The sequence below is a fragment of the Melanaphis sacchari genome, unplaced genomic scaffold (genome assembly GCF_002803265.2).
Source record: "Melanaphis sacchari strain LSU unplaced genomic scaffold, SCAv2.0 Contig4_pilon_pilon, whole genome shotgun sequence".
Classification (NCBI taxonomy): Eukaryota; Metazoa; Arthropoda; class Insecta; order Hemiptera; family Aphididae; genus Melanaphis; species Melanaphis sacchari.
Genome location: NW_020271335.1, coordinates 925,921 through 949,872, shown reverse-complemented (window position 1 = coordinate 949,872; position 23,952 = coordinate 925,921). Strand labels below are relative to the sequence as shown.

Genomic DNA, 23,952 nt, shown 5'->3' with positions numbered 1-23,952 from the left:
TAGTCACATTCATAATTGTAAAATATATGTTTTAAACTTAAGAAATAATAGTTAATAGTTAATCTATATATTTAAAGGCCCCAGTTAGTTTTTAAAATTTGTCAAGACATGAAGCTTTATACTTAAAATTACAAATAAAAGTATCAATACTTACTCATTTATGTATTTTTATCTAGCATATGATATAAATTAAAATAAAGTATAAAATTTAATGATTTGTTTTAGTTAAATTTCTATTTACATGTTCAAATTAGTAAGTCTTTAATATATGGTATAATACTATAATTTCATGTAGCAAATTTTAGTCAATTATGATTTATGTGCTCATAGTACCTATTTAGTATACCTTTTTTACTATTCAAGTTTTAAATAAATTTCATTATTTTAAATTTTATCTTATAAGTTATAATTAAAACGTTGTGACTTGTGATATGTATTTGATAACAAAATTTGATAATGATCAATTGTACCAAATTTCCAATAAAAATTGAAAATATTCTGTTATTTGATGACATCATCATGGTAAACGTCATCTCCGGTCATACTGAATGTATTTGAGATTCTATTTCATCTTATCAATAAATTAGTTTCTCTTTCTCATTTTCCGAAGTTTATAATTTTATTAAAATTTATTACAACTTTTCAAGGTTTAAGATTTTATTAAAATAATATAATATAGCAAATGAATTATTTATCGTATTCAACAAAAAGTTATTTTGTTTTAAAATTGTCTTACACTATTACCATTTATATTCACTGACGTAATTACAGGTGACATAGGATCATTCATTATTCATTTGTTACTTCTTGTATATAGTATAAATTATACAATACTGTTGTAGTTACCACTTTTAAATATCAATATGTCTGAAGCAAAAGTTAACAGTGAAGACATAGAAGTTGTATTTCAACGGCTTAGAGCATTGCCAATGAATAAAGTAAATATATTTAAAATATTACTGTAAGATAAATAAAACCTATTGACTATTATAATAATATAAAGAGTTGAAAATAAATATTTAATCTACTTTACTATCTAATAAAAGATTTTATTAGACACTTTAATGTGTATACCTAATGTACAATTATAATATGAGTTGATAATAAATTTTACATGACACATAAGAACTTAACTTGATCATTGACTGATATTATTAAATAATCAAAGAATTTATAAGTGCATATATCATTTTTATATTTAAATTTAGTATAATATAAAAATATGCATTTTATTTGATGATAGGTATTGTATGTACCTAATATGATTCTTACAAAAAAAATTTTTTGATTTTTTATATAAAATCATTCATGTTTATTAAATATTAAAATTTTTATTTTTCTTGATTCAATTATTTCACTAATTGCATATAGTTTTGTAGATGCTTATGGTTTCTCTTAGTACATTGTTTGAACTCACAAAAGTATGATTTCCAAAGTTTATTTTTATTTATTAACAATAATTATAATGTGTTCCAATAAACTTATAGTATTGATTAAGGACGCTTAATAAATCTGAATACATATTGATTAATTAAGTACAAATATTATACTTTCAGAATCATTCACTTCATTAAGTAAAATGTATCACCACTAATATATTTAATTAGATAAAATTACCCTACCTATCACATAGTATTTAAATAATTTTATTATTATGATTTGTGCATTATTGTACTTTTATTTTACATACAAGCATGTAAATACATATTATTAATTTAACCCAATGATCAGTGTTGATACCAGTTTATTTAAATAAAAAAATAATAATAACTGTTTCAGACATGTTTTGACTGTAATTCAAAAAATCCAACATGGTCAAGTATAACATATGGTGTGTTTATTTGTTTGGATTGTTCTGCAGTACATAGGAGCTTGGGAGTTCATTTGACTTTTGTAAGATCTACTCAACTAGACACAAATTGGACATGGTTGCAATTGCGGCAAATGCAATTAGGCGGAAATTCAAATGCTGTAATAATTACTTTAATTTTTATTTCTCAATAATTTTAACATTATATACTTATAACTTGTGTGTGTGTGTGTGTGTGTGTGTGTGTGGTATATTGTAGACAGTTTTTTTCAGGCAACATAATTGCATGTCTAAAGATGCACAACAAAAATATAATTCCAGAGCTGCTCAATTATATAGAGATAAACTCTTACAAAGTGCTAAACAAGCAATGAAAACCTATGGAACACAGGTATTTTATATCCCTTAAGAAGTTTTATTAATGTATTGTTATGTTATTTTTTATGAAAAAAATATCTAAATTAAATTCCATAACTATCTCATAGTAAACTAGCTATAGAACTATGAACTATAGTTTTGTATTTGTACAATGATATTATAATAGTATATGATATATTCATTATACTGACTTTTAACATCCAAAATATCTGTGTGGTATAAGCTACTTAACCTTAATAAAATGGTATTTAATATTTTGATTTGCTTAAATTATAAATGCATTTCAATACAATATAATATGTATGTTAAATATCTCATGTAAGTTATTATATTACAAACACAATTATAAACAGTATCAGTATTCATGAAAGAATAGCATGTACATAACTTGTTTGCAGGGGCCTTAATCATTAATTTTTATGTTATATTTAGTTATTTTTGGACCAATCGCACGAAACTATTGAAGTGAAACCAATAGATTTTTTTGAACAACATACAACTAATGTTAATTCATGTAATGACAATTTTTTAAGTAACAATTTTATGCCCTTTAAACAAGTATGTGTATAATACAGCCTTTACAATTATCATTTATATTGAGAAGTTTTAAAAAGTATATTATTTTTAGGATAATGGTGATTCAACTTTTCAAGAAGGTACTAAAGTTTTAAATGATGTAGTACAGAAATCAATAGATCATAAATCTTTATTAGGAGGTCGTCAAGCACACAGTAAAAGATCTGGTGTAAGTAAACAATATATTCAAGAAGTCCTGCATCAACATTTTTTTTAAAACAAATTTTTATTTAATTTAGTTTTTAAATTTTCAACATAAAATAAAACATGATATTAATTTGTATAGTGTTATTTCTTTCTTGATTTTCTAATTTTCTCAAAAACATAATTTTAACTTTTTTATAATGTCAATGATAAAATAGGTCAAATAGATTAAAGAGTAAAATAAATTTTGATGATACCATTAACATTTTTAGAAGTGTAGCTATATCTAAAACTTTTTGTACGTTATTAATGCATGCAATTTAGAATAAATAAATGTCACTTCATAGAACATAACTCAAAAATAGAAAACCAAATTTTTTCAACAGTGTCATTCAGATAATGAAAAAATGCATTTACAACTTTGTGAATGGGCACTATATAAGATTGGTCAGTTCTTGGAGATAAATAATTTTTCTGACAAATCTTCTTAAAAAAATTCCATTAATGTTGATTAAATCATGCAATTTGTGTTATGCAAACATTGCTGTATTGGCAAAATTATTTTTATATTGTTATAAAACCAAAAACTTAATTTACTTTATGTTCAATTTCTAATCAATTTTAATATGTATATTTTTTTCAACACTTGATTAAAATGGCTATCTTGAAAAATTAAAAAACTAAATATAATAAAAAAAAAAATTGAAACTTATATTATTTAATTGAACTTTCTTATTAATTGCTGGGAAAATAAAATAAGTGTTTAAATATATTGATTTGGTATATCGATACTAAAGGTAATACCTCTGTGACATAAGTTATAAATTTAATAAAAAAATTCTATTAAAACAAAATATATAAATTACTATTTAATATTCAGCATGTATCATAAGGTATTAATATTTAAATTTTATTTTATATTGTAACTGTCAGATCATCTTAGTACATTGTGTTTTAATTATTTTAATGTATAAATTGTAAAAATAGATAATTATTGAAAATTTTTGATAAAAATATTTTATTATAAAATAAAATTAATATATCTGATTTTAGTTGGGAGGAAAAAGATTAGGTATGGGTGCTCAGAAAGTACATGCTAATTTTGCTGATATTGAAAAAGAAGCAGAATTAGCTGATAAAATGAAGTTTAACGAACCAGAAAAAACAGTAAACATAGAAAAATCCAATGAAGACCAAGAAACTCAGGTAAATAACATTTAATATCTATTTTTATTGTAACCAGATTTATAGTTTAAAAAATTGAGCTTATAATTACCTTAGATGTCATCAATGAGATTAGCATATCATGATTTGAGTTTAAAGAAGAGTAAAGAAGAGGAAAAATTAAAACAAGTTGATCCTAAAAAAGCTGCTCAATTAGAAAGACTTGGTATGGGATTTACTTCAAAAAAGTATGTTTAATGTTTGAACTATAAGTAAATTAGAGTTGCATGAATGTTAATTATTATTATTTTGTTAATAGTATTGTTAGTCATTCAGCATTAAATGATATGATGACACTAGATAAAGAAGTAAAAAAACAAACTACATTAGACCATAATGATGATCAATTTTATGATTGTTTTGATGATGATAAAACTCCTGAAATTATCTTAAAAATGATGAATAAGTAAGATTTGAATATTTATTTTGTAATAATATTACAATACACTTAAATAAAGTAATTTGTACCTTGATTCAGAATCTAAAATATTTAACTTCCATGTTATACTAAATTATAAAAGTATTTATAATTAATATAATTTTAAAAGTATAATTTAAAACTATAAGTATTGGTAAGTTTTTAAACATTTTTATTGTTCATAATTTTAGTTAATAAAAACAATTGCATATCCTTTTCACTATTTAATTTATTGTAATCAGGATTGTAAATTTAATGCTTTTGCATGTTTGTTTTGCTACATCATATAAGAAAAAGGATTTAACTAAAATATGTTATTTATACTACCAATAAAAAATCTAATTTTGCTTATTTTTTTCATTTTTTACAGGTTAGGGTATTTAAATGCATATTTTCATGATTTTTTCACATTAATGCTTTTTTCTTTATATTTCTACACTTTCGGTCAATCTGTTTTAAATTGCTGTTATCTATTTTCCACTTTAATAGTCAACAGTGGATAATAAAATGAGAACTATAAATTAAAACACTAGTATCACTTTAATCAAATGTTTATAATTATTAAAAAAATAACAGTTCGGTCTCAGGACATCTGCTCGAGACAATCACTATGACGCAGGACTCCAAACCAACTAACTTAAACAATAAAACATCTCAGTCTCTATATTACTTCTTAAGGGGGGGAGATCCCTGGCTATCATAAATAAAACAATAATAAATAATAATCTTTGGACCTATGGAGAATTACTTTTTATTTATTTAAACAGAAACTGTCAAATTACCAGTGATGACTTTATGGATTTTGATGATTCTATTAAAACTTCAAAATTATCATTTACTCCATCCAACATTGACGTCATTAAAAATGATTGGGATAATATAAAGCCAGCTAAAAAAGTAAACAAAGAAGCTGAAAATGATAATTGGGACTCTTTTAATGAAAACTCCAATAGAAGACAAGGTAGAATTAATAGATCAACAAATTTAGTGCCAAAGCCTGCAGAAAATAATGAAGCTTATAAAAAATTTGGTGGAGCTAAATCAATATCATCTACTCAATATTTTGGTGATAATCAAACACAAGTAAGTTATGTTTATTATAACATATAAGATAGTTAAAATATAAATATTGTTTCAGCTTGGCACTGATAATTTTATAAAAATAATAGGTATTTGGTTGTGTTGTGCAATTTTATATTAATAAAAATAATTAATGTAACAAAAGCAATAGAAATTATTTATTTTATATTAAATTAGCATTAAAAAAATTTGGAATGTTATTAAATCATTTATAGAAAAAGGTTTTAAAAAAGATTCCACCATAAATATATTTTACGTAGTATGAATAAATTAATTTAATAATAATAAATATTATAAAGTAATTTACTTGTAGTATATCAATTTAATATTATAATACAATTCAAGTTGTACTTTGAGATGGCCAATCTTCAAATCAATTAAATTATCTTCTCAATATTCATTTAAACTGACACCAAAATATCTCTAATCCCAAAGAAAAAATAAAATATAATAGGTAATAGTTACTTAAAATGAAACATTTTAGTATTAAAATTACTTATTAAGAGGACGCTTCATCTGCATGTGTCTTCATCTTAAAAACGTACAAAATAGTTAAAACCGTTTCATTCGATAAAGAATCCCCCAGACTGGTGTCCAAATTAAGTATCCAAGTTTTCACACTAGAAAAAGGGGATTTTTAACTGCAATATTGTTTTTAATTTTTTAATATCACCAATACAAAAAAATTCTTATTATTTTAAATTCCATAATATTTGTATGATTATGACATTGAAAATAAGTTTGGATTACAACCTCAATGGTTCTTGCCTATGTAAAATGGTTTTTACTATGTTATATTGTTATGTATGTAAGATGGAGAGAAAGCATATTATGGTGAAGTGTCCTCTAAAAATTCTTTTACAATCTGATATATTTTATTAAATTTTATCTTACACTGTATTCAATACTCAATTTAATTCATAGTTAATTATAACTACCTTATGTAATTTTGTAATGATCTTTCTATTTTATTTATTTTGTATGATTATAATTAGTAATTTATGAATTATAATTTTTATGCTTATATAAAATTTTTTTTGCATACAATATTTGAAACTTTGAAAAACAAATCTATTAGCTGTTAAAAGTTATCTTTCTTTTACTATATGTATGTTATAGTGTTATATAATTTATTATGTATTTATATTGTATGAATAAATATTGTTATTTATCTAATATCTATTGAGTATTCATTAAAACTGAAATGATAAATGCTGCGATATTTTAATCATGTTTTTAAACTATAATTTATATTTTAATTGTAGTCTGAGAAATCAAATCTTTCACGTTTTGAAGGAAGTAATAGTATTTCATCTGCAGAATTATTTGGCAGAGAAGAAATTACAGGTGTCAATTCCACATACCAACCACCAGATTTAGATGATGTTAAAGAAAGTGTTAAACAAGGTGTAACAAAAGTAGCTGGTAAATTATCATCTTTGGCTAATGGCATGATGTCATCATTTCAGGTAAAGTATTAAACAAATTATATTTAAATTACTTACATGTGTATATAACTAAATATACATATAACTTTTATCGCATCTGATTATTAAATAACTATTATGTGTTTTATTTACAGGAAAAATATGGAGGTTATTAAAGTTGTTAATTCAATGCATACAATAAGATATATTTGATAAATTATATTATAGTATCAGTTTTATATAAATACATTATGTAAATAATTATTTCATATTATTATTATATTAGTAAATAAATCAGTTTATTATATTGTTACTTTAAAGTATAAAGGAAGTATACTTATGTGTAAACAAGGTGTTAAAAAATTAATTTGAAATTTTTTTTTTAAAAATTTGTGACAGCATAAAAATAAATAGTTTAATAAATAAGGGTGCGACTCGTTTGCGCACATTTACCTTTTTTACAACATGTTTGCGCACAAAATCACAACTCGTTTGCGCACACATATTTTAGGTTTAAATAATAAAGGTACAACTCGTTTGCGCACATTTACCTTATTTTGCTTAATTATAATTAATTAATAGACTGTATAAAATAATAATATATATATACATATTGTATATAAAAAAAATTAATTTATAAATTAAGATTTAATTATTTTGAATTTCTAAGTATTTATTATATTATTTAACATCGATCGACCAGATATCGGCGAGAATAAGATATATATACAATAATATAATACAGATAAAAGTAATAATAACGTCAATGATTATACGCGTAAACAATATTGTCAATTATTAATTTAAAATTTATATATTGAATTAAATAAAAAAGTACAAAAATAAAAGTTACTTTACGTTATTAATTTACACAATAAAAATAAAATTACATGAATATTTAATTTTTTTTTGTTTTATAATTATAGCACATATGTAAGTACCTTCAGATATATCTATTATAAATATGATTTTAATATTACAAAAATTAAAATATATTAAAAAACATGCATTGTAGGTTTAATAAGTAATAATAGTAGTCTATTAGTTATAAAATTATACTAATTTAGAATGGTGACATTTAAGTCCGATTTTCTTCATATAAGTTAAACGATTAATAATATTATTTTTATATTCATTCCAAATGTTTTCCAATTGTATCTCCTTATTAATTGTCTCTTTTCTTTTGAAATTCATGATTTTATTGTTTATCGAATTAATTTTTAAATCAGTGTCACTTTGAATTCCAATAATGACGTCGATTACTTGATGTATGTGCGGATGAGCAGTGTAAAACTGACTATTATATTGTTTGTGATAACTCTCGGCACCATTAGTAGTCTTAGGATTATTAGTAGGTTCACAAGCCCATAATGTTGGAGGGAAATTGCTGTCCGATGTTATGTAATTTTCTAAAATATAATCGGAAAATATAGAAATATTAGACGTAGTACTTGGTGCTATTGACATAAGATCACAAAATCCATCGGAAACTTCGTCAGGGGGTAAATAACTTAATCCAAAAAAACATTTCATCCATTTTCCAACTTCTGAGTCGTTGTTTAAGTACTCGCTCGATAATAATTTATGTTGTTGAATATGCCTAAACCAATTTTGCCCTAAATGAAAGTTACAACACATGATTTTGCATTTAGGGAAAATTTGCAATACTGCATTATGCGCAGATTTTTCAAAGTCGACATGAAAATTGCTTAAATTTATTATATTACCAGTAATTTGAATACATATATTTTGTAATGTTTTCCACATACTGATGTAAGTATCAGTATGTTTGTTACTTAAAAAACAAAATGCCACAGGAACATAAAAATTGTTTGTAAATACGTGAATAGTATAAAGTTGAACAAAATATTTCGGAGCGAATGAAAATGTCCCATCCCCAAAAACGTGTTCTGCACTTTGTAGCAATTCCAAATTTTGTTTACATGTAAATATAAATATATTTTCATCATCACTAACGAAACAAAATTTATTACCTTTGTAAGTAATATTATGCTGATCATCAACTAATTGTTTTTTAGCATCTTCTAAAGATCTCGGTATGTTTGGAAAGGATTTTTTTCGTTTTTCATACATGGATCTTCGAATTAATTTCATATCGCTATATTGAAGATGTTCAGATTTTTCGTTGTTTTTCAATTCCCGGCGTATTAGTTTATTTGGTTTAATATGTAAATCCTCTTCGGCTCTACGTTTCAAATTGCTTCTTACTACTTCTCGATGAATTGTTCGGTCGTCGTACTCGTCATGGGTATGCGTGTTTGTAATTTTTAAAATTTTATATGATTCATTAACTAACCTAACTACAGCACTTACGGAACAATTTTTATTTGTACACCTAAAATTTTTATCACCAGATTTTAAAGTTCGGAATTCTCTAAATTTATAATTTTCTATGTTTAAACATTTTTTTCCTCGACGCGTTTCAAAAACATCACAAATTTCGATATCCATAGTCAATATAGTCAGTTGTTATAGTACAGCTTTCTGGCGAACGACTGTTTAAAAGTATTATGCTTTCCTAATACACGACGATTATTTTAAATCGATATATATTGATTATTGATATGCTGGTAATTTGTACTGATAATTTTTACCGATAATTCAATTACTTTAGGTAAGTCCAAATTTAAAAATATAAAATATATGTTACTCAGTGTTTATGTTGTGCGCAAACGAGTCGTCCGTTACAGGTAAACGACTGATTTCGTTGTGCGCAAACGAGTCATCGATATCTAGGTAAAAAATGTAGATTGTGCGCAAACGAGTTGCACCGATAAATAATAATATATAAATTTATTGTAAAAAATAATATGTCTATTGTTGTTTAAAATTTAATACTATCTGAAAATTAAATTTTTTTCTAAATTTTAATTTCTGACACATTGTTTTACAATTTACATTACTTGAATTTCTGAATTCTTACATAAGTATTCTTGCCAAACATTAATTTTATAGTATTATTTATATCAAGATTATAATTTATGGAATTTTAAAAAATACACTTTTATTACAAAAATGATAGTTTTTCTTTATTTAAATAATCATAATTTACATAGAATTCCTTAATTAGTAACAAATTAAATAATTCTCCATAATTTTTTTGTTGAATATCCTAAGCAGTTTAACCCTTACTCCAAACAAGACTTTATTAAGTGAATTAATTCTGTCATTTTTTTTATTAAAAAATAAAGATAGTTACATTCAATGACTATTGACTTAATTAATTCTATGTAAATCAACTCATATTATAAGTATATATATTTGTGTATATAGCAGGTAATAAAAGCTTTTAACAAAGTATTAATATTATAGTAATTCAAGTTGTAACTTAATGGTAATGTTGGAAAGTAACATATTTCTAAATTTTAAGTAATTATATCAAAATTAATTTTTTGTGATGTATGATATAGCGGTGTAGTCTTTAAAATTATAAAACTATTATCGAACCACATGTCGACTACTGTTTGATGACACAATAATTTAATTTGATGCATTTTAAAAATAATACATGATGGCTGATAAGTACATTCACTATCGAAACTGATATCGGCATTCGTTAATTATTAATGTCTGTAAGTATGGTACGAACTTTATACTTCTAATTAGACGTCATATTATAATGTTTATATTATACATTTTTCTGAAATTTTAATGTAAATAAGAAATGATAAAATATTTGGTAATAATTTCATGTAGGTATGGTATATTTAAGGCTATTCGTTCTTAGTTATACCAAAAATGGTAAAAATACAAATTCAATTTTATGAAATATTGGATTTCTGTTAAAATTCTTGTTTTATATTAATTTTTTATTTTAAAAAATAGGTACCGGGACTTAAACCTCTTTAAGTACAAACTAAATTCATCTTTTTATCAAAAACCCTCTTCAAAGTTGAAAATCGAAGCATTTCATCGATTTTTTTGTCGTGTACATAATGAACTCACAAAAAAAATAAAAAACACATTATTATAAAATCATTAAAATCAATACATTTATTGCTCTGTTTATTGCCGTTCTGGTAGCGAAATACAATATCCAAAATACGGATCAAATTTAACCTAACCTAATTTGTGGAGGTGAATTGTGATACCAAATCGTATTAAGTATTTTAATTTTTAATCACGAGGAGTTGTACTAAATATTCTTGGAACAGATTTTTGATATCTAAATTTGCCGATTTTATATAATTTTTAAAAAAAAAATGAAAATTTTACAAACTTCAAACACAAATAAAATTGGTTAGAAAAAATATTTTAAAATTCTGTTCCAAGAATATTTAGTACAACTTCTCGTGATTATTTTTATACCAAAACCATGTTTCTACCATCAACGAGGCCTGAGAACTATTGGAAGTACGAAAGCATGTTTTACAGTCGATTTTTCCTACTGTGACGCCCTCTTAAAACTTTAAACCATCATATCTTAAGCATTTTTATCCATGAAACCCATTTTGATGTTCACTTTTATCGAGGAATCCTCACTTTATTTTTAAAATTATTTTCAATACAAATAATAATTATATCGTATAATAACAATATGTTAAAGATATTTAATTCAAAAAATATGTTAAAAAAAAAAAACAAAAATATTAATAATTTTATTTAATAATACTTGGGTGAATTTAATTAAGTAAATTTTAATTTTAATGAGATAAGTGAAATTGCTTTTTAATTTTTATTATTACCACGGATATCCATGATTATTAATAATTAATAAGTAATATTCTTAATATTGAGCCATGAAGATTAAAGATTAGATCTCTAATCTTCATGTAATGGGCTTTATTGATACATTTTTAAAAACATTTTCTTCCCCTACTAATATTTAGTTAGATATTTTAAAGTAATTCACTTGAAAATTTAAAAAAAATTACTTAAGTTCCGCAGAACACTGAAAAGATCTTTATGGAACTATTTTTGACTTTTATTGCTTGTATAAGATCAATGTTATAACTTATAATTGATAACACATAACAGTGCATTAGTTAAACGCGATTAAAACGGTCACACTGTACTCGTGATTATCGGTATAACTGGTATAACTAACATACTAACCTTAAAAATTCAATTTCAATTTTCTACACGGGATCATTCATTTTAGTGCAACTTGTATTTACAGTTTACTTGTTGTGTCGTTAGTTTCTATCCCGTTCTGCAAAAATGGTTGATGACAATGAGTAATAATTTTTATCCATATTAATCCATTTAACGTAAAGACATATTCAGAATTTGTTTATGAATTCTGAAAAAGTGTTATTTAAACATATATTATTTATCATTTATTTTTTAATGAAGACCAATGCAAAAGATTTTTTTGTCTTCATAATGTTAATAAGAAATATTTATAATGACCATTATTTAATGTTTACAGTGCCCCCAAAAGGCTTCCGGCGGTGCCGGAGTCTGTACTCAAAAGACGTAAGGCTCGTACAGCATTCAAACTTAAATCATTGAAGAAAGCTATTGAGGTGTGTAAAAAATAAAACTTAATTTCCTATCAATTTAAATTAGTCTTCACAGCTTAATTTTCTTAAAATATTTTAGTTAAATCTGTATTTTATATAGATTCATATGTTTTTGATCTTATAACTTAACCACACAGTATTATTAAATTTACTCTGTCGTTAAATATTTATTTTTTTCTCATTCTATTTTATCTTATTGAGTTTACATTTATTTACTTTATTTTACAATTTAAATTGCACTAATTTAACTAGTGAAGAAAATATTCAAATTATTTACTTAGTCTAATAACCAGTAGAAATATTTGAATTTGTATTAGGTATTTACTTGCAATGATTTTTTGATCATAATTGGTAACTAACTATTTTTTTTCATTTTGATCGGTATCTGTTAAATCAAACTTATTTAATTTTATCTTGAATTTGTTGTACAACTTATTCAAGTATATAATAATGTGATTTATTGTTAAATTACGCACATCTGCATTTTTATAGTATTTTTTAAATTTTTTTTTATTATTATTTTGTATTTTAACAAGTATTTATTTGCCTATATTAGCAAACTAATTTATTTTACTTAATTGAAAATATCTATGCTTCCTATAATGCAGTGAAACATTTATTGATTTTCATTAAATCAAAATATTTGATTTATTACATATGTAATGAATTTATATTATACATTCACTAAAATTATTATGTAGTACTTTTGTATTGATAAATGTATATTTGTGATTTAAATAAGAAACTAATAAAAGTATATAGGCTGTATTTCAATAACAAATATTATTATTGTATTATATCTATGATTAATTTATATATTATTAACACTTGTTTTTTGTACTTTGAAGATAATTGTGTAAAATATTCTTCCAATACTTATTTTTCGTAGTTCTTCAGATTGATATTTATAATATTGTTTATTTTTTTAATTAGGAACGTAAAGAACGCGTGAAAAAAACTAAGAAGTATTTTAAACGCGCTGAAGCTTATGTTAAGGAATTTAGAATGAAGGAAAGAGATGAAATCCGTTTAGCAAGGAATGCTAAAAAAGCTGGTGATTTTTATATTCCTCCTGAACCAAAATTAGCATTCATCATCCGTATTCGTGGGTATGTTTACATTTTAAATCTATTGGAATATAATTTCTAATAAATTGTTATGAATAATGATTTAGTGTGAATCAAGTGGCTCCTAAAGTGAAAAAAGTATTGCAACTGTTCAGATTACGTCAGATCAACAATGGAATATTTATCAAATTAAACAAAGTAATAATTTAATTAATGTAAATACTATGTATTATTTCTTAACTTTTTTATTATTATATTTAGGCAACATTAAATATGTTGAGGATTTGTGAACCATATGTAACTTGGGGATATCCTAACTTGAAGAGTGTAAGGGAATTGGTCTACAAAAGAGGATTTGCCAAAATCAAGGGTCAACGCATTCCGATCACTAACAATGAAATGATTGAAAAGAAATTGGGAAAATATGGTATCATATGCACGGAAGATTTAGTTCATTGTATATACAGAGCTGATCGTCGATTCAAGTATGCCATGAACTTCCTTTGGCCTTTCAAAGTAAGTGTTGAATTCCTATGATTTATATTCATAATTGACACATCCATGGTATGGCATCAATTTAGCTGTTGCACCTTCCAAGTTGTCATAGAGCAAATAATGAAATGATATGTTTTATTTTTCAATATTCTTATTGTTTAAATAATATCTTTCTTATAAATTATGATAAATTCAGTAAAAAATTGTTTTTTATACAAAAAAAAAATTTTAATCCATTTTTATTAATTGATAAATAATAATTTTCCTATTTTTGCATCTATATAAATAGATATTATGTACTATTAAACAAGATTTAGTTTATGTTTTAAATATTCTTTGATTCTATATTCCTATAATTAATCTTTTTATTTTTTTATCCTTGTAGTTAAACACCCCAACTGGAGGCTGGCGTAAGAAGACCAATCACTATGTTGAAGGTGGAGATTTTGGAAACCGTGAAGATACCATTAACAGATTATTGAGAAAAATGGTTTAAATACATTAAATGTTTTACAATTTTTTTTTTGTTTTTTCATTTTATTAATAATATGTAGTAACCTAATCCTATTCTTCACATGTTTTTTGATAACTAAAGATATGTTCTTAGTAAGTTGTAATACAATAAGATGATAGATATCTTTAAAATTATGATAGTAATGATCATGTTATTCACCTTTAAACCTATTTAAAATGAATATGCATTATTATATTATTGTAATATCTAATTAACCAAAGATAAATATTTAATGATTACTGATGTTCCATTTTGGTCAGAGAGAAATTTAATAGTTTAACGACTTAAGTGGTAAAACTTAAAAAGATCGAAGTCTGACGGCCTTGTTGGCATTGATACCTTTATTGCATAACAGTGATATTGATGTTGACACCTACTTAACCGAATTGGTCCGTTCACTAGGTAGTAGGTACCTATCCAAAATGTCAATGGCATAAAAAGGACATGACACTACTATCACTACTCCATTCCTTCTTGGCTCTAATACATGACAAATCAAAAATTCGTAAAATGGGTAGAAATGTGTATTTTCTACCTTTTCATGGTAAAATTTACTATTATAGAAATTAATATAGTACGATTAATGTACACCATTCTTGTGAACATGCAAGCTTATAGTTTTGAAATTTGCAAGACTGATTTCCTAGCTAGATAAATATTACACGAAGTGGCCAGAAATACGTTTTTCTCGCCCTACTCTAAATAAAATTAATTTTTCGAGATTATATTAAAGCACGTCTGTTTTTTATAAACATACAAACCTAATTTTTAAATTTACACGACACTCCATCCCCCAATAAATCAATTTTAGTTTTTGAACTAATCGAGATTTTCACGATACTGATAAAAATCCAGGAGTTTATTGGATAGCTGGAATATATTCATAAATCATAATAACCATAGCAATATTTAAAAAGAAATGAAAAATGTCTTATAATTTTTTTTTTCGTAAAAAAAAATATAAATATTAAAGTTTAGGATGAATGGTGTGCATTAAGTATATTATTTTATTATGTATTTTAAATTCTAATAGTTGTCAGTGACATTAAATGTAATTATAAATGTTGCTAATTGTTAATTGTTTTTCTAATCTGTTGAAAATATTTACACCATATGAATTAATTTATATTACCTATTTATACATTATACAGTATAGTTAATTTGTAAATAATTCTTGTTGATAACTTAGGAGTAAATAACAAAAGTATGTTTTTTAAAACTAAACTTTTAGCGTGGAGAGAAAAATTGTTTTGAAATACGTTTCAAAAAAGTAAGGATTATTTTCAAAATATTATTTACCAATTCGTCCTTAATAAACCGTTTTTTATGAACATAATTGAGTACTCCACTAGAACACATTCTATCATTCTATTCATTCTAACATTTCTAACTACAATCATAGATTAAATAATATATTATATATATTTAATCTATGCTACAAGGTAGTACCATAGATTATATAATATTTTATAATCTAGTCTATAAATCGATGTTGGTACTTAATAGTGAGTACTAAATAGTGAATAGTCTAATCTTTAACGTGCATTCTTATTTTTATTGTATGGTCATTAATCATTATGATTCTACCATAGTTTACGAAATACTCGAAATTTAAATTGACAGATAATATTTTGGTTTTTAAGCCATGATATTATCTGATCTTATCTTATCACCTAATATTGTATTTACATTTTAAATGATAAAATATATTTAATAATATAAATTATTATTCATAATATTTTATATTATTATTTAACAATTCCAAATTTTGTCATATAATCATATTATGTTCTGCAAACATAACATATTAACGTGTTAAATAAATATATTATTATCGCCAATCGGTATTCAATAGTTAATACTGTTTACGGAATGTACTTAATGGTTTTTAGAAACAGAACAATAATTTTAAGTATTGTTCTAAGAAGAGATATAATCAATGCCTATATTTTAATGATCGTATAGTCGATTCGATCAATTTACAGAGAAATGCATTGGATATTTGTAATTCTACTATAATTTTAGCACAAAATGAGTACTTTACATAAAAATTGTCTTGCACAGCCTGGGCGTAAAAAAGTTCAAGTAATGATGATTTTATTTTTTAATCCATATAGATGTTTTGATGTTTTAACTTAACGTTCTAACAATGTTTAAAATAATATGTTTTTTATTTCAATAATAGATTTCATTTGTTATTCGTGATGAAGAAGAACGTAGACATAGAGCTGGAATTAATTCTTTGCAGTTAGATTCCAAACAAGGAATATTATATTCTGCTGGTCGAGACGGAATAATACGACAATGGGATGTCCGAGATAATGTTGAAGCTACATATTTACGGTCATTAGAACATCATACTGATTGGGTTAATGATATTGTTTTATGTTGCGGTGGAAATTATTGTAAGTTGCTTAATGATTTTTTATATTTAAAATGATTTTGCTAATCTTATATTTAACATATCTAAAATATCTAATAAGTGTAAAAAATATCTCAATGTTATTGAAGCAAGTGTTGTTATCTTCAAATTTTTTCAAGATCTATGTTTACCACTATTCTTATTTTCTATTATATAATAATTTAATTTAAATATTGTGTTTTCAGTAATTTCTGCAAGTTCAGATACCACTGTTAAATTATGGGGACTTCGAAAAGAAAATACTTGTTTATCAACCTTACGAACTCATAAAGATTATGTTCGAGCTTTAGCATATGCTCGTGATAAAGAAGTAGTCGCGTCTGCCGGGTTAGACAAGACAATATTTATGTGGGATGTTAATATGTTGACTACTTTAACTACTACTAACAATACTGTTACAAGTACGTTATTTAAGAGTTATAACATAAAATAAAGATTTGTTATTATTAATTATTGAACTATATATTTAGCGGCTTCCCTGCCTGGTAGCAAAAACTCTATATACAGTTTGGCAATGAACAATAGTGGTACAGTTTTAATTAGTGGAAGTACAGAAAAAGTCTTACGAGTATGGGACACAAGGACAAGTGACTGTATGATGAAATTAATAGGTCATACAGACAATGTAAAAGCTTTAGTTGTAAATCGTGATGGTACACAATGCCTATCGGGTAGTTCAGATGGAACTATTAAATTATGGTCCTTAGGACAACAACAATGCATTCAAACTCTAAGAATTCACAAAGAAGGAGTTTGGGCATTAGCAGTAATAATTAATTACTTTAAATTTAAGTTATTATTTCATAAAATAATATACAATTCAAATTATTTTTTTATGTTCATAGGCAACTGAAAATCTTTCCCATGTCGTATCTGGTGGTCGTGATAAAAAAATTTATATGACAGATTTAAAAAATCCTAATAGGGTTCAACTTATATGTAATGAGTCTGCTCCAGTTGTGAAAATGGTTACAACGCCTGATATGAGTGCTATTTGGGTAGCCACATCTGAGTCCTCAATTAATTGCTGGGTGAGCATTAATTTTGAAAATAATTTAATGTTAAAAATAAAAAAAATTGCTTGTTATGATGTTAATTTAAATAGAAAGTCTATAATAATAAGTATTCAAAAAAATAATATTTTATTTTTTTTAAATTTTAGCGATTAAAAAAAAGTGATGAAACAGCTGATTTTGAGGATGTTCCAACAGAACCATATAATCAAGAACCATTTAGAACACTTAAAGGAGCTGCTGCTATACGAAAATACCATGTACTGAATGATAAACGAACTATACTGACACAAGATACAGAAAAAAATGTTGCGGTTTATGATGTCCTTAAGGTTATTATTTTATAAATTAATCTTAATACATTAATTTATTTAATTGATATATTTTTTTAATTATGTAGGCTTCTAAACTTCAAGATTTAGGTGAAGTCGATTTTGATGAAGAAATAAAAAAACGACATCGTGTAATATATATACCAAACTGGTTTAGTGTTGATTTAAAAACAGGGGTATATTTATTTTGTATTGCTTATTAGTTAAATTTATATTAGTATTTAATTAAATAAGAATTAAGAAATAATATAATTGAAATATATGGCAATTTCTTAATTTGTATTAGATGTTAACAATTCATTTGGGACAAGATGAAAATGATTGTTTTGCGGCTTGGGTTTCTGCTAAGGAAGCAGGAATTAATGTCACAGATGATAATTTAAGGGGTAATTATAGTATTCATTTAATTTAATTTCTAATAGTTAAGATATATAATTTGTGTTTATTTATTAGTAAATTATGGAAATCGGATGTTGCGATCACTGTTAGAAAATTGGCTTAATCGTATTCAAACAGACCATGGATCTTCTGATGGAGCCCAGTCTACAGAACTCAATGCTCAGACAAAATTAGATTCTCAGTGTTGTAGAATTCCTAAACATACACCACTTATGATAAGTGAAGTTGGTGGTCGCTGTCTGTATAGAATGTTAGTCAGCCAGGCTGGAGATGAAAACGATGTATCAATTTTAAATGAAACTATTCCTTCTTGGGTTATGAATGTTATTGTTGAAAAAAGTATACCTAAAGCCCTCAAGATATCATTTTATCTCGTGCCTCTATCAAATACTTGTATTAGGCCTGTAAAAAAGTATGTTAATATTTATTAATATATTTAATATTCTTTATTAATAACTTTAAAAAAAAAAACTCATTTATAGTGGTACTCTTCGTCCAAGTCGAGACCGCTTAGTGGCAAATGACTTTATTCAAGTCCAGAAAATAGCTGAGTATATCCATGAAAAGTTATCTGAAAATGATGGAAGTAGTCCATATAATAAAACTTCAGATTGCATAAGTAATCATCTACAAGGAAATACACCAGAGAAAAATTTTGAATTAAGTTGTAACGATCAAATACTTTCTCCTACAATGGATTTAAGGACTTTGAAACATTTCATTTGGAAATCTTCAGCTGATTTAACAATATACTTCAAGGCCAAACATTAAAAAGTAATTTTTACTTCATGGTATATTTTAAATTATTATCTTCTTATTCTTTATTTATTTAGTTACCTTTTTAAATATTATAAAGTTCAACCAATTTTTATAAAATTGTTGATATATTTTTTTTCCATTGTTTGCAAATAAAAAAAATGTATATTCAATTATGATGATACTGTTTTAAGTTATAAAATGTATTCACATCAAAAGTATTAATGTTAAACATTAAATTCATATCACATTAAAAAAAAATAAGTGTAATTTTAACTAACCTGTATATAATATAACCAAAAATAGATTAAATTATATTATTACCATGTAAAAAATATTGGTATCAAATCAAATTTAATTTGATTATAATATTTTCTTAAGAATTACAAAAATGTTTGAAAAGAAGACTAATTTATTTATTTTTTGGTATTATTATCTTTCATTTTAAATTATTTTTAATTTTGGTAACATTATGATAACATACAAATTGATACAAATCATTTAAAACTAATTTACTTAATGTAATATATTTTAAATATTATAAAAGTAGGTCCGGTATTAATTTTTTTAACAAACTGAATTGTTAAATATTCAATAATATAAATTATGTTTATTACTTTTTTCTTTCATAAAAATTACTTGTTATATGGTTTGTGATATAAATGATATAGGTTATTGACCATATATAATACATATATGTATAAATATATATTACTGTGTTTTTAAATATTTTTAGTTGATAAAATTAATGTTAATAATAATTGTACATAAATATTTCCTAAAATTAATCGTCCAGTTTAAACATAATCACTCACTTAGAATATGTCTTGAATATCTCTTTATTTGATTGCATTGGTACAAAGTTATTTAAGTTTTTTTAGGCATATTTTAGGTAAACAGTTCAAATTGTATAAGAATGTTTGAACTTTTTTCCTAAAACATGTTGAGTTTATAATTAATTAATTACAGCAGATAAGGTTATCAAAATTATGTTATTAACTGGTAATTGTTGATTCCATCATAGATATAAATTATTAATCAGTACTCACATATAATATTTGATTTTGTTTATCATTAAAGCAATGATTCCTACAAATAGTTGAGTTTATTTATCTGTAATTATATTGTGTGTATGCATAATATAATGTATTTATTATCTCTATTTTAGAGTCACATACCTATATAGAGACTTAGATGAGTTTTATATACTTTTTAGATACTTTAACTGTTTTTTAGTTTTAATTGTATTTAATGCAATTTTGTGGTTTTCTATTTATAAGTTTATTATTTTTAATTATTTAAATAAAAATCACTTTTATTTAATATATTATTCAAAAACAAATAATTGATGTACATTATGACTGAATACCTTCATCATTTAGATAATAATGTTTAACTATATTATTGTACATATATTCATATATTGCTGAATGCTAATAAATAGTTTAATAATGATTAAGATTAAAATAGTTATGTATATTTAATTTTATCAAACATACTTAATGTTTATTATTTAGTTTTATTGTTATATAAACATCTATTTAATAATTAATAGTCAACATTAAGTATTTCAAATCATATTACCTATATATTATAGTTATATTCACGTTATACTGAAAGAAGGGAGATACTTCTAAAAATATTGTATGATAATAAAGGTTTTTTTTTTTATAAATATTTCACATAATTCATGTACTTTTGTAAAAAATGTGTGAATATTTACTTACTTATTACAGCTGATTAGTAATATTATCTAATAAACCAATTAAAAAAAAAAGTAATACAGTAACTATATTATTATAATAATTATATTGTTTTATATTTTTACAATTACTAATACAGTAATTGCACTTAGTTTTGGAATGCCATAATAAAATCATTAAGATTAAAAATAAAAATCTGTTATGGGAAGTACTGAAATTGGTGGTTTTTATTGGTATTATGAATTTTAATATTGAGTATAAAAACAATGATAAATTATTATATTCACAAAAAGAATTTGATGTGGCTTGGCGTGGCGTGTTGGCTGCTACCAGTCGCAGAATATGGCTGAGTAAGTAACAACCACAGCTACTAGCTCCCGGATAAGTGACCACTCGGGATCATAGTGGTTAAAAAACTTTGCCACTTATACACGTGTTTGCTATCAACCGTAACAATCGTAAAATACAACCTACCGTACCAACCTTACCCCTTACCATAGTTCATAACCCCTACAAAACAGCTAATGAACCTAGTTGTTGGGCTTAAGTTCAATACAAAAAAAAAAAAAGAATTTGATTATAGATATATAAATGCTTTATAATATACAAAACATACTTCATTAATTATATAAATTATGGATATTATTGAAATTGTTTTTTTCTCGGATAGTTTTTCCTTCCATTTTGAGAATTAGCTATATTTAACAATAGAGTATTTAAAGTGAGTGGGAATGGGTGATGGATTCCCTTTGATTTTTTTTTTCAAAATAATTTTTACATTCAAAGAAAATATTGATTTATAGATGGACATTTTTAACAGTCTACGGAAAGCACATGCAATTTTTTTAAAGTTGATCACATATTCATTTTTTTTTCGAGATGTATAAACATATTTATTAATTGTCATACTTGTATTAATGCTATGTATTCATATGATTTACTTTATAGACAACTATAATTTTTTCTCGAGTGTTGAATAAATGTTTATCAAATAGTCAAGTAGGAGGTAAGCCTGTTTACCTTTTAATGTCTTCAACAACTTTTTACATCTTACTAAATTTTTAAGCAATATTTATACATTTTCATTATAATTCAGGCTTATTACTATGATGGGTGTAAGAGACATGAGTGAAACTTCTATAATATGTATGGTGGGAAGACCATACTTTATGTTGGTTTAACTACAAATTAGATTTACTAAATCTATAGTTTAACATGGCATCTGATTTAAAATTTATTTTACTATTAATTTATAGTACCTATATAGCTACAATGCTACATGTATTTGAAACTCAATTCAAAGTGATACAACTTAATATGATAATGAAAACATTCTGGCCATTTCACCTCATACTTTATTATATATTTTTTTTGTTAATCAATTAGCCTACTTTTAGTTTTGATATAGGCACAGTTTATACTGATGATTATAGATAAAACAAAATAACATTATTTACAATTTTCAACTTAAGTTTGTGTTATGCAAAAATAATTATATTGTTTTTGTGTTTTTTTCATTAAGTGTGTGTTAGAGTGAGGCTTGGTTGGTTATGATTTTTTGTGTTTCAATGATCTTTTGAAATAAGGTCACAATGTGATTGTAAGGTTTTCATTGAATATGTCACATGTAGAGGCTGATACTTTGATAATAAGGAAGGAGTGGGTTTGATTGATGTGTCATATTATGACTCTATAGTCTATACCATTTAATGTTTAGATATATATATGAATAACCAAGCATAAAACCACATTTCTTTTATCTATTAAGAAATTTATTCAAATTTTAATTTTTGGAAATTTTTAGTATTAATAATATATTATTATAAAGACCATATTTTAAAATACGTTGATTTTATTTGTACTCTTATGGCGAAAAAATGTTCTTCAAATAAAAACCATAGATGAGAACTTGGTATTTTCACCAAATATTTATATTATTATTTTCAACACATAGTATAATCTTCAAAATATTTTGTTTCTTTTTAATCTATTAAATATTTAAATACAATTTCAACTTTAATTTTTTTTCCATAATTATTAATAAAAAAGTGTTCTTTGGGTCAAAATGCTTAAAGATGTAGTACAAGTTCTCAAAATTTGTTTATTTACTAATTAAAAGATATTAAAAATACATAAAAATAATATTTTCTATAAGGGTTTGAAGTTAAAATGTTGATAAAATTCATAAAATCTTGAAAATTAGATAATTATTTCATGGTTTGAAATTCATAAATTATTTTATTTTCATATGTAAGATTTGAAAATTTAATAAAATATTTTATAGATATTAGAAGCATAAGTTTAGAAAAAATTAAGTATTTAAATGTAGAATGAACGATTTTAATTAATTATTTAATATTTTGTTATAACTCAAAAGTAGTATTCGTGGGGACTTTAACACAAAAATTGTATGCATATCTAATATCAATTATTGTATTTAATATTTTCATAATCACATTTTGGTTAATTGTGTAGTATTATCTATTTATGTTACGAAAGTATGAACTTATTCACATCATTATCCATTGATAACCAATTTAAATAGTTTGGTTTTGGTGTGATTTAAATATTCGACAAATAGGTACGATTAAGTTTATAAAGCTGTGAAATCGATCCCGAGACATTGTGTGTCGTACTGACGTACTGTCGTGTGTGTAATGTTATCTAAATGTATGTTATATAGCAATATAGGTACCAGCAATGTTAAC

At 24.1% G+C, this 23,952-nt stretch overlaps 4 protein-coding genes across 6 annotated transcripts; 3 read left to right on the top strand and 1 right to left on the bottom strand.

Annotated features, from left to right (window-relative positions):
• The first annotated feature begins 657 nt into the window (after positions 1-657).
• On the top strand, positions 658-7,605 carry LOC112599007 (ADP-ribosylation factor GTPase-activating protein 2). Of its 3 annotated transcripts, XM_025345703.1 has the most exons (12): positions 658-771; positions 843-938; positions 1,780-1,971; positions 2,070-2,201; positions 2,621-2,746; positions 2,817-2,933; positions 3,962-4,114; positions 4,190-4,320; positions 4,392-4,538; positions 5,318-5,633; positions 6,896-7,099; positions 7,213-7,605. In XM_025345703.1, exons 2-12 carry the CDS (start codon positions 864-866, stop codon positions 7,231-7,233), a joined length of 1,614 nt encoding a protein of 537 aa, XP_025201488.1. In that variant the 5' UTR covers positions 658-771; positions 843-863; the 3' UTR covers positions 7,234-7,605. The 3 variants fall into 3 exon arrangements, with proteins under 3 accessions (XP_025201488.1, XP_025201491.1, XP_025201489.1); XM_025345706.1 differs by lacking the exon at positions 7,213-7,605 and having other exon boundaries at positions 6,896-7,111; XM_025345704.1 differs by lacking the exon at positions 658-771 and having other exon boundaries at positions 791-938.
• A 462-nt stretch (positions 7,606-8,067) lies between these two features.
• Positions 8,068-10,060, bottom strand: LOC112599008. The gene has a single exon (XM_025345707.1). The coding sequence runs from the start codon at positions 9,527-9,529 to the stop codon at positions 8,111-8,113; it is 1,419 nt and encodes a 472-aa protein (XP_025201492.1). The 5' UTR covers positions 9,530-10,060; the 3' UTR covers positions 8,068-8,110.
• A 2,088-nt stretch (positions 10,061-12,148) lies between these two features.
• Positions 12,149-14,626, top strand: LOC112599009 (60S ribosomal protein L7). Its single transcript, XM_025345708.1, has 6 exons — positions 12,149-12,252; positions 12,450-12,546; positions 13,477-13,652; positions 13,718-13,808; positions 13,872-14,126; positions 14,491-14,626. The coding sequence occupies exons 1-6, from the start codon at positions 12,239-12,241 to the stop codon at positions 14,599-14,601; spliced, it is 744 nt and encodes a 247-aa protein (XP_025201493.1). The 5' UTR covers positions 12,149-12,238; the 3' UTR covers positions 14,602-14,626.
• Positions 14,627-16,650: 2,024 nt separating this feature from the next.
• On the top strand, positions 16,651-19,618 carry LOC112598810 (WD repeat-containing protein 48). Its single transcript, XM_025345434.1, has 10 exons — positions 16,651-16,704; positions 16,805-17,024; positions 17,227-17,442; positions 17,512-17,807; positions 17,887-18,072; positions 18,204-18,386; positions 18,455-18,562; positions 18,673-18,772; positions 18,840-19,197; positions 19,268-19,618. Exons 1-10 carry the CDS (start codon positions 16,651-16,653, stop codon positions 19,554-19,556), a joined length of 2,010 nt encoding a protein of 669 aa, XP_025201219.1. The 3' UTR covers positions 19,557-19,618.
• Positions 19,619-23,952: the final 4,334 nt, after the last annotated feature.

Excerpts from the sequence above, each read along its gene's own strand:
- LOC112599007 (XM_025345703.1), top strand. The coding sequence starts at position 864 with ATGTCTGAAGCAAAAGTTAACAGTGAAGACATAGAAGTTGTATTTCAA. Across the intron at positions 2,747-2,816 it reads ATTTTATGCCCTTTAAACAA|GATAATGGTGATTCAACTTT; the intron begins GTATGTGTATAA and ends TATTATTTTTAG. Across the intron at positions 7,100-7,212 it reads GCATGATGTCATCATTTCAG|GAAAAATATGGAGGTTATTA; the intron begins GTAAAGTATTAA and ends TTTTATTTACAG.
- LOC112599008 (XM_025345707.1), bottom strand. The coding sequence starts at position 9,529 with ATGGATATCGAAATTTGTGATGTTTTTGAAACGCGTCGAGGAAAAAAA.
- LOC112599009 (XM_025345708.1), top strand. Across the intron at positions 12,547-13,476 it reads CATTGAAGAAAGCTATTGAG|GAACGTAAAGAACGCGTGAA; the intron begins GTGTGTAAAAAA and ends TTTTTTAATTAG. Across the intron at positions 13,653-13,717 it reads TTCATCATCCGTATTCGTGG|TGTGAATCAAGTGGCTCCTA; the intron begins GTATGTTTACAT and ends ATAATGATTTAG.
- LOC112598810 (XM_025345434.1), top strand. The coding sequence starts at position 16,651 with ATGAGTACTTTACATAAAAATTGTCTTGCACAGCCTGGGCGTAAAAAA. Across the intron at positions 18,387-18,454 it reads CGGTTTATGATGTCCTTAAG|GCTTCTAAACTTCAAGATTT; the intron begins GTTATTATTTTA and ends TTAATTATGTAG. Across the intron at positions 18,773-18,839 it reads CACAGATGATAATTTAAGGG|TAAATTATGGAAATCGGATG; the intron begins GTAATTATAGTA and ends TTTATTTATTAG.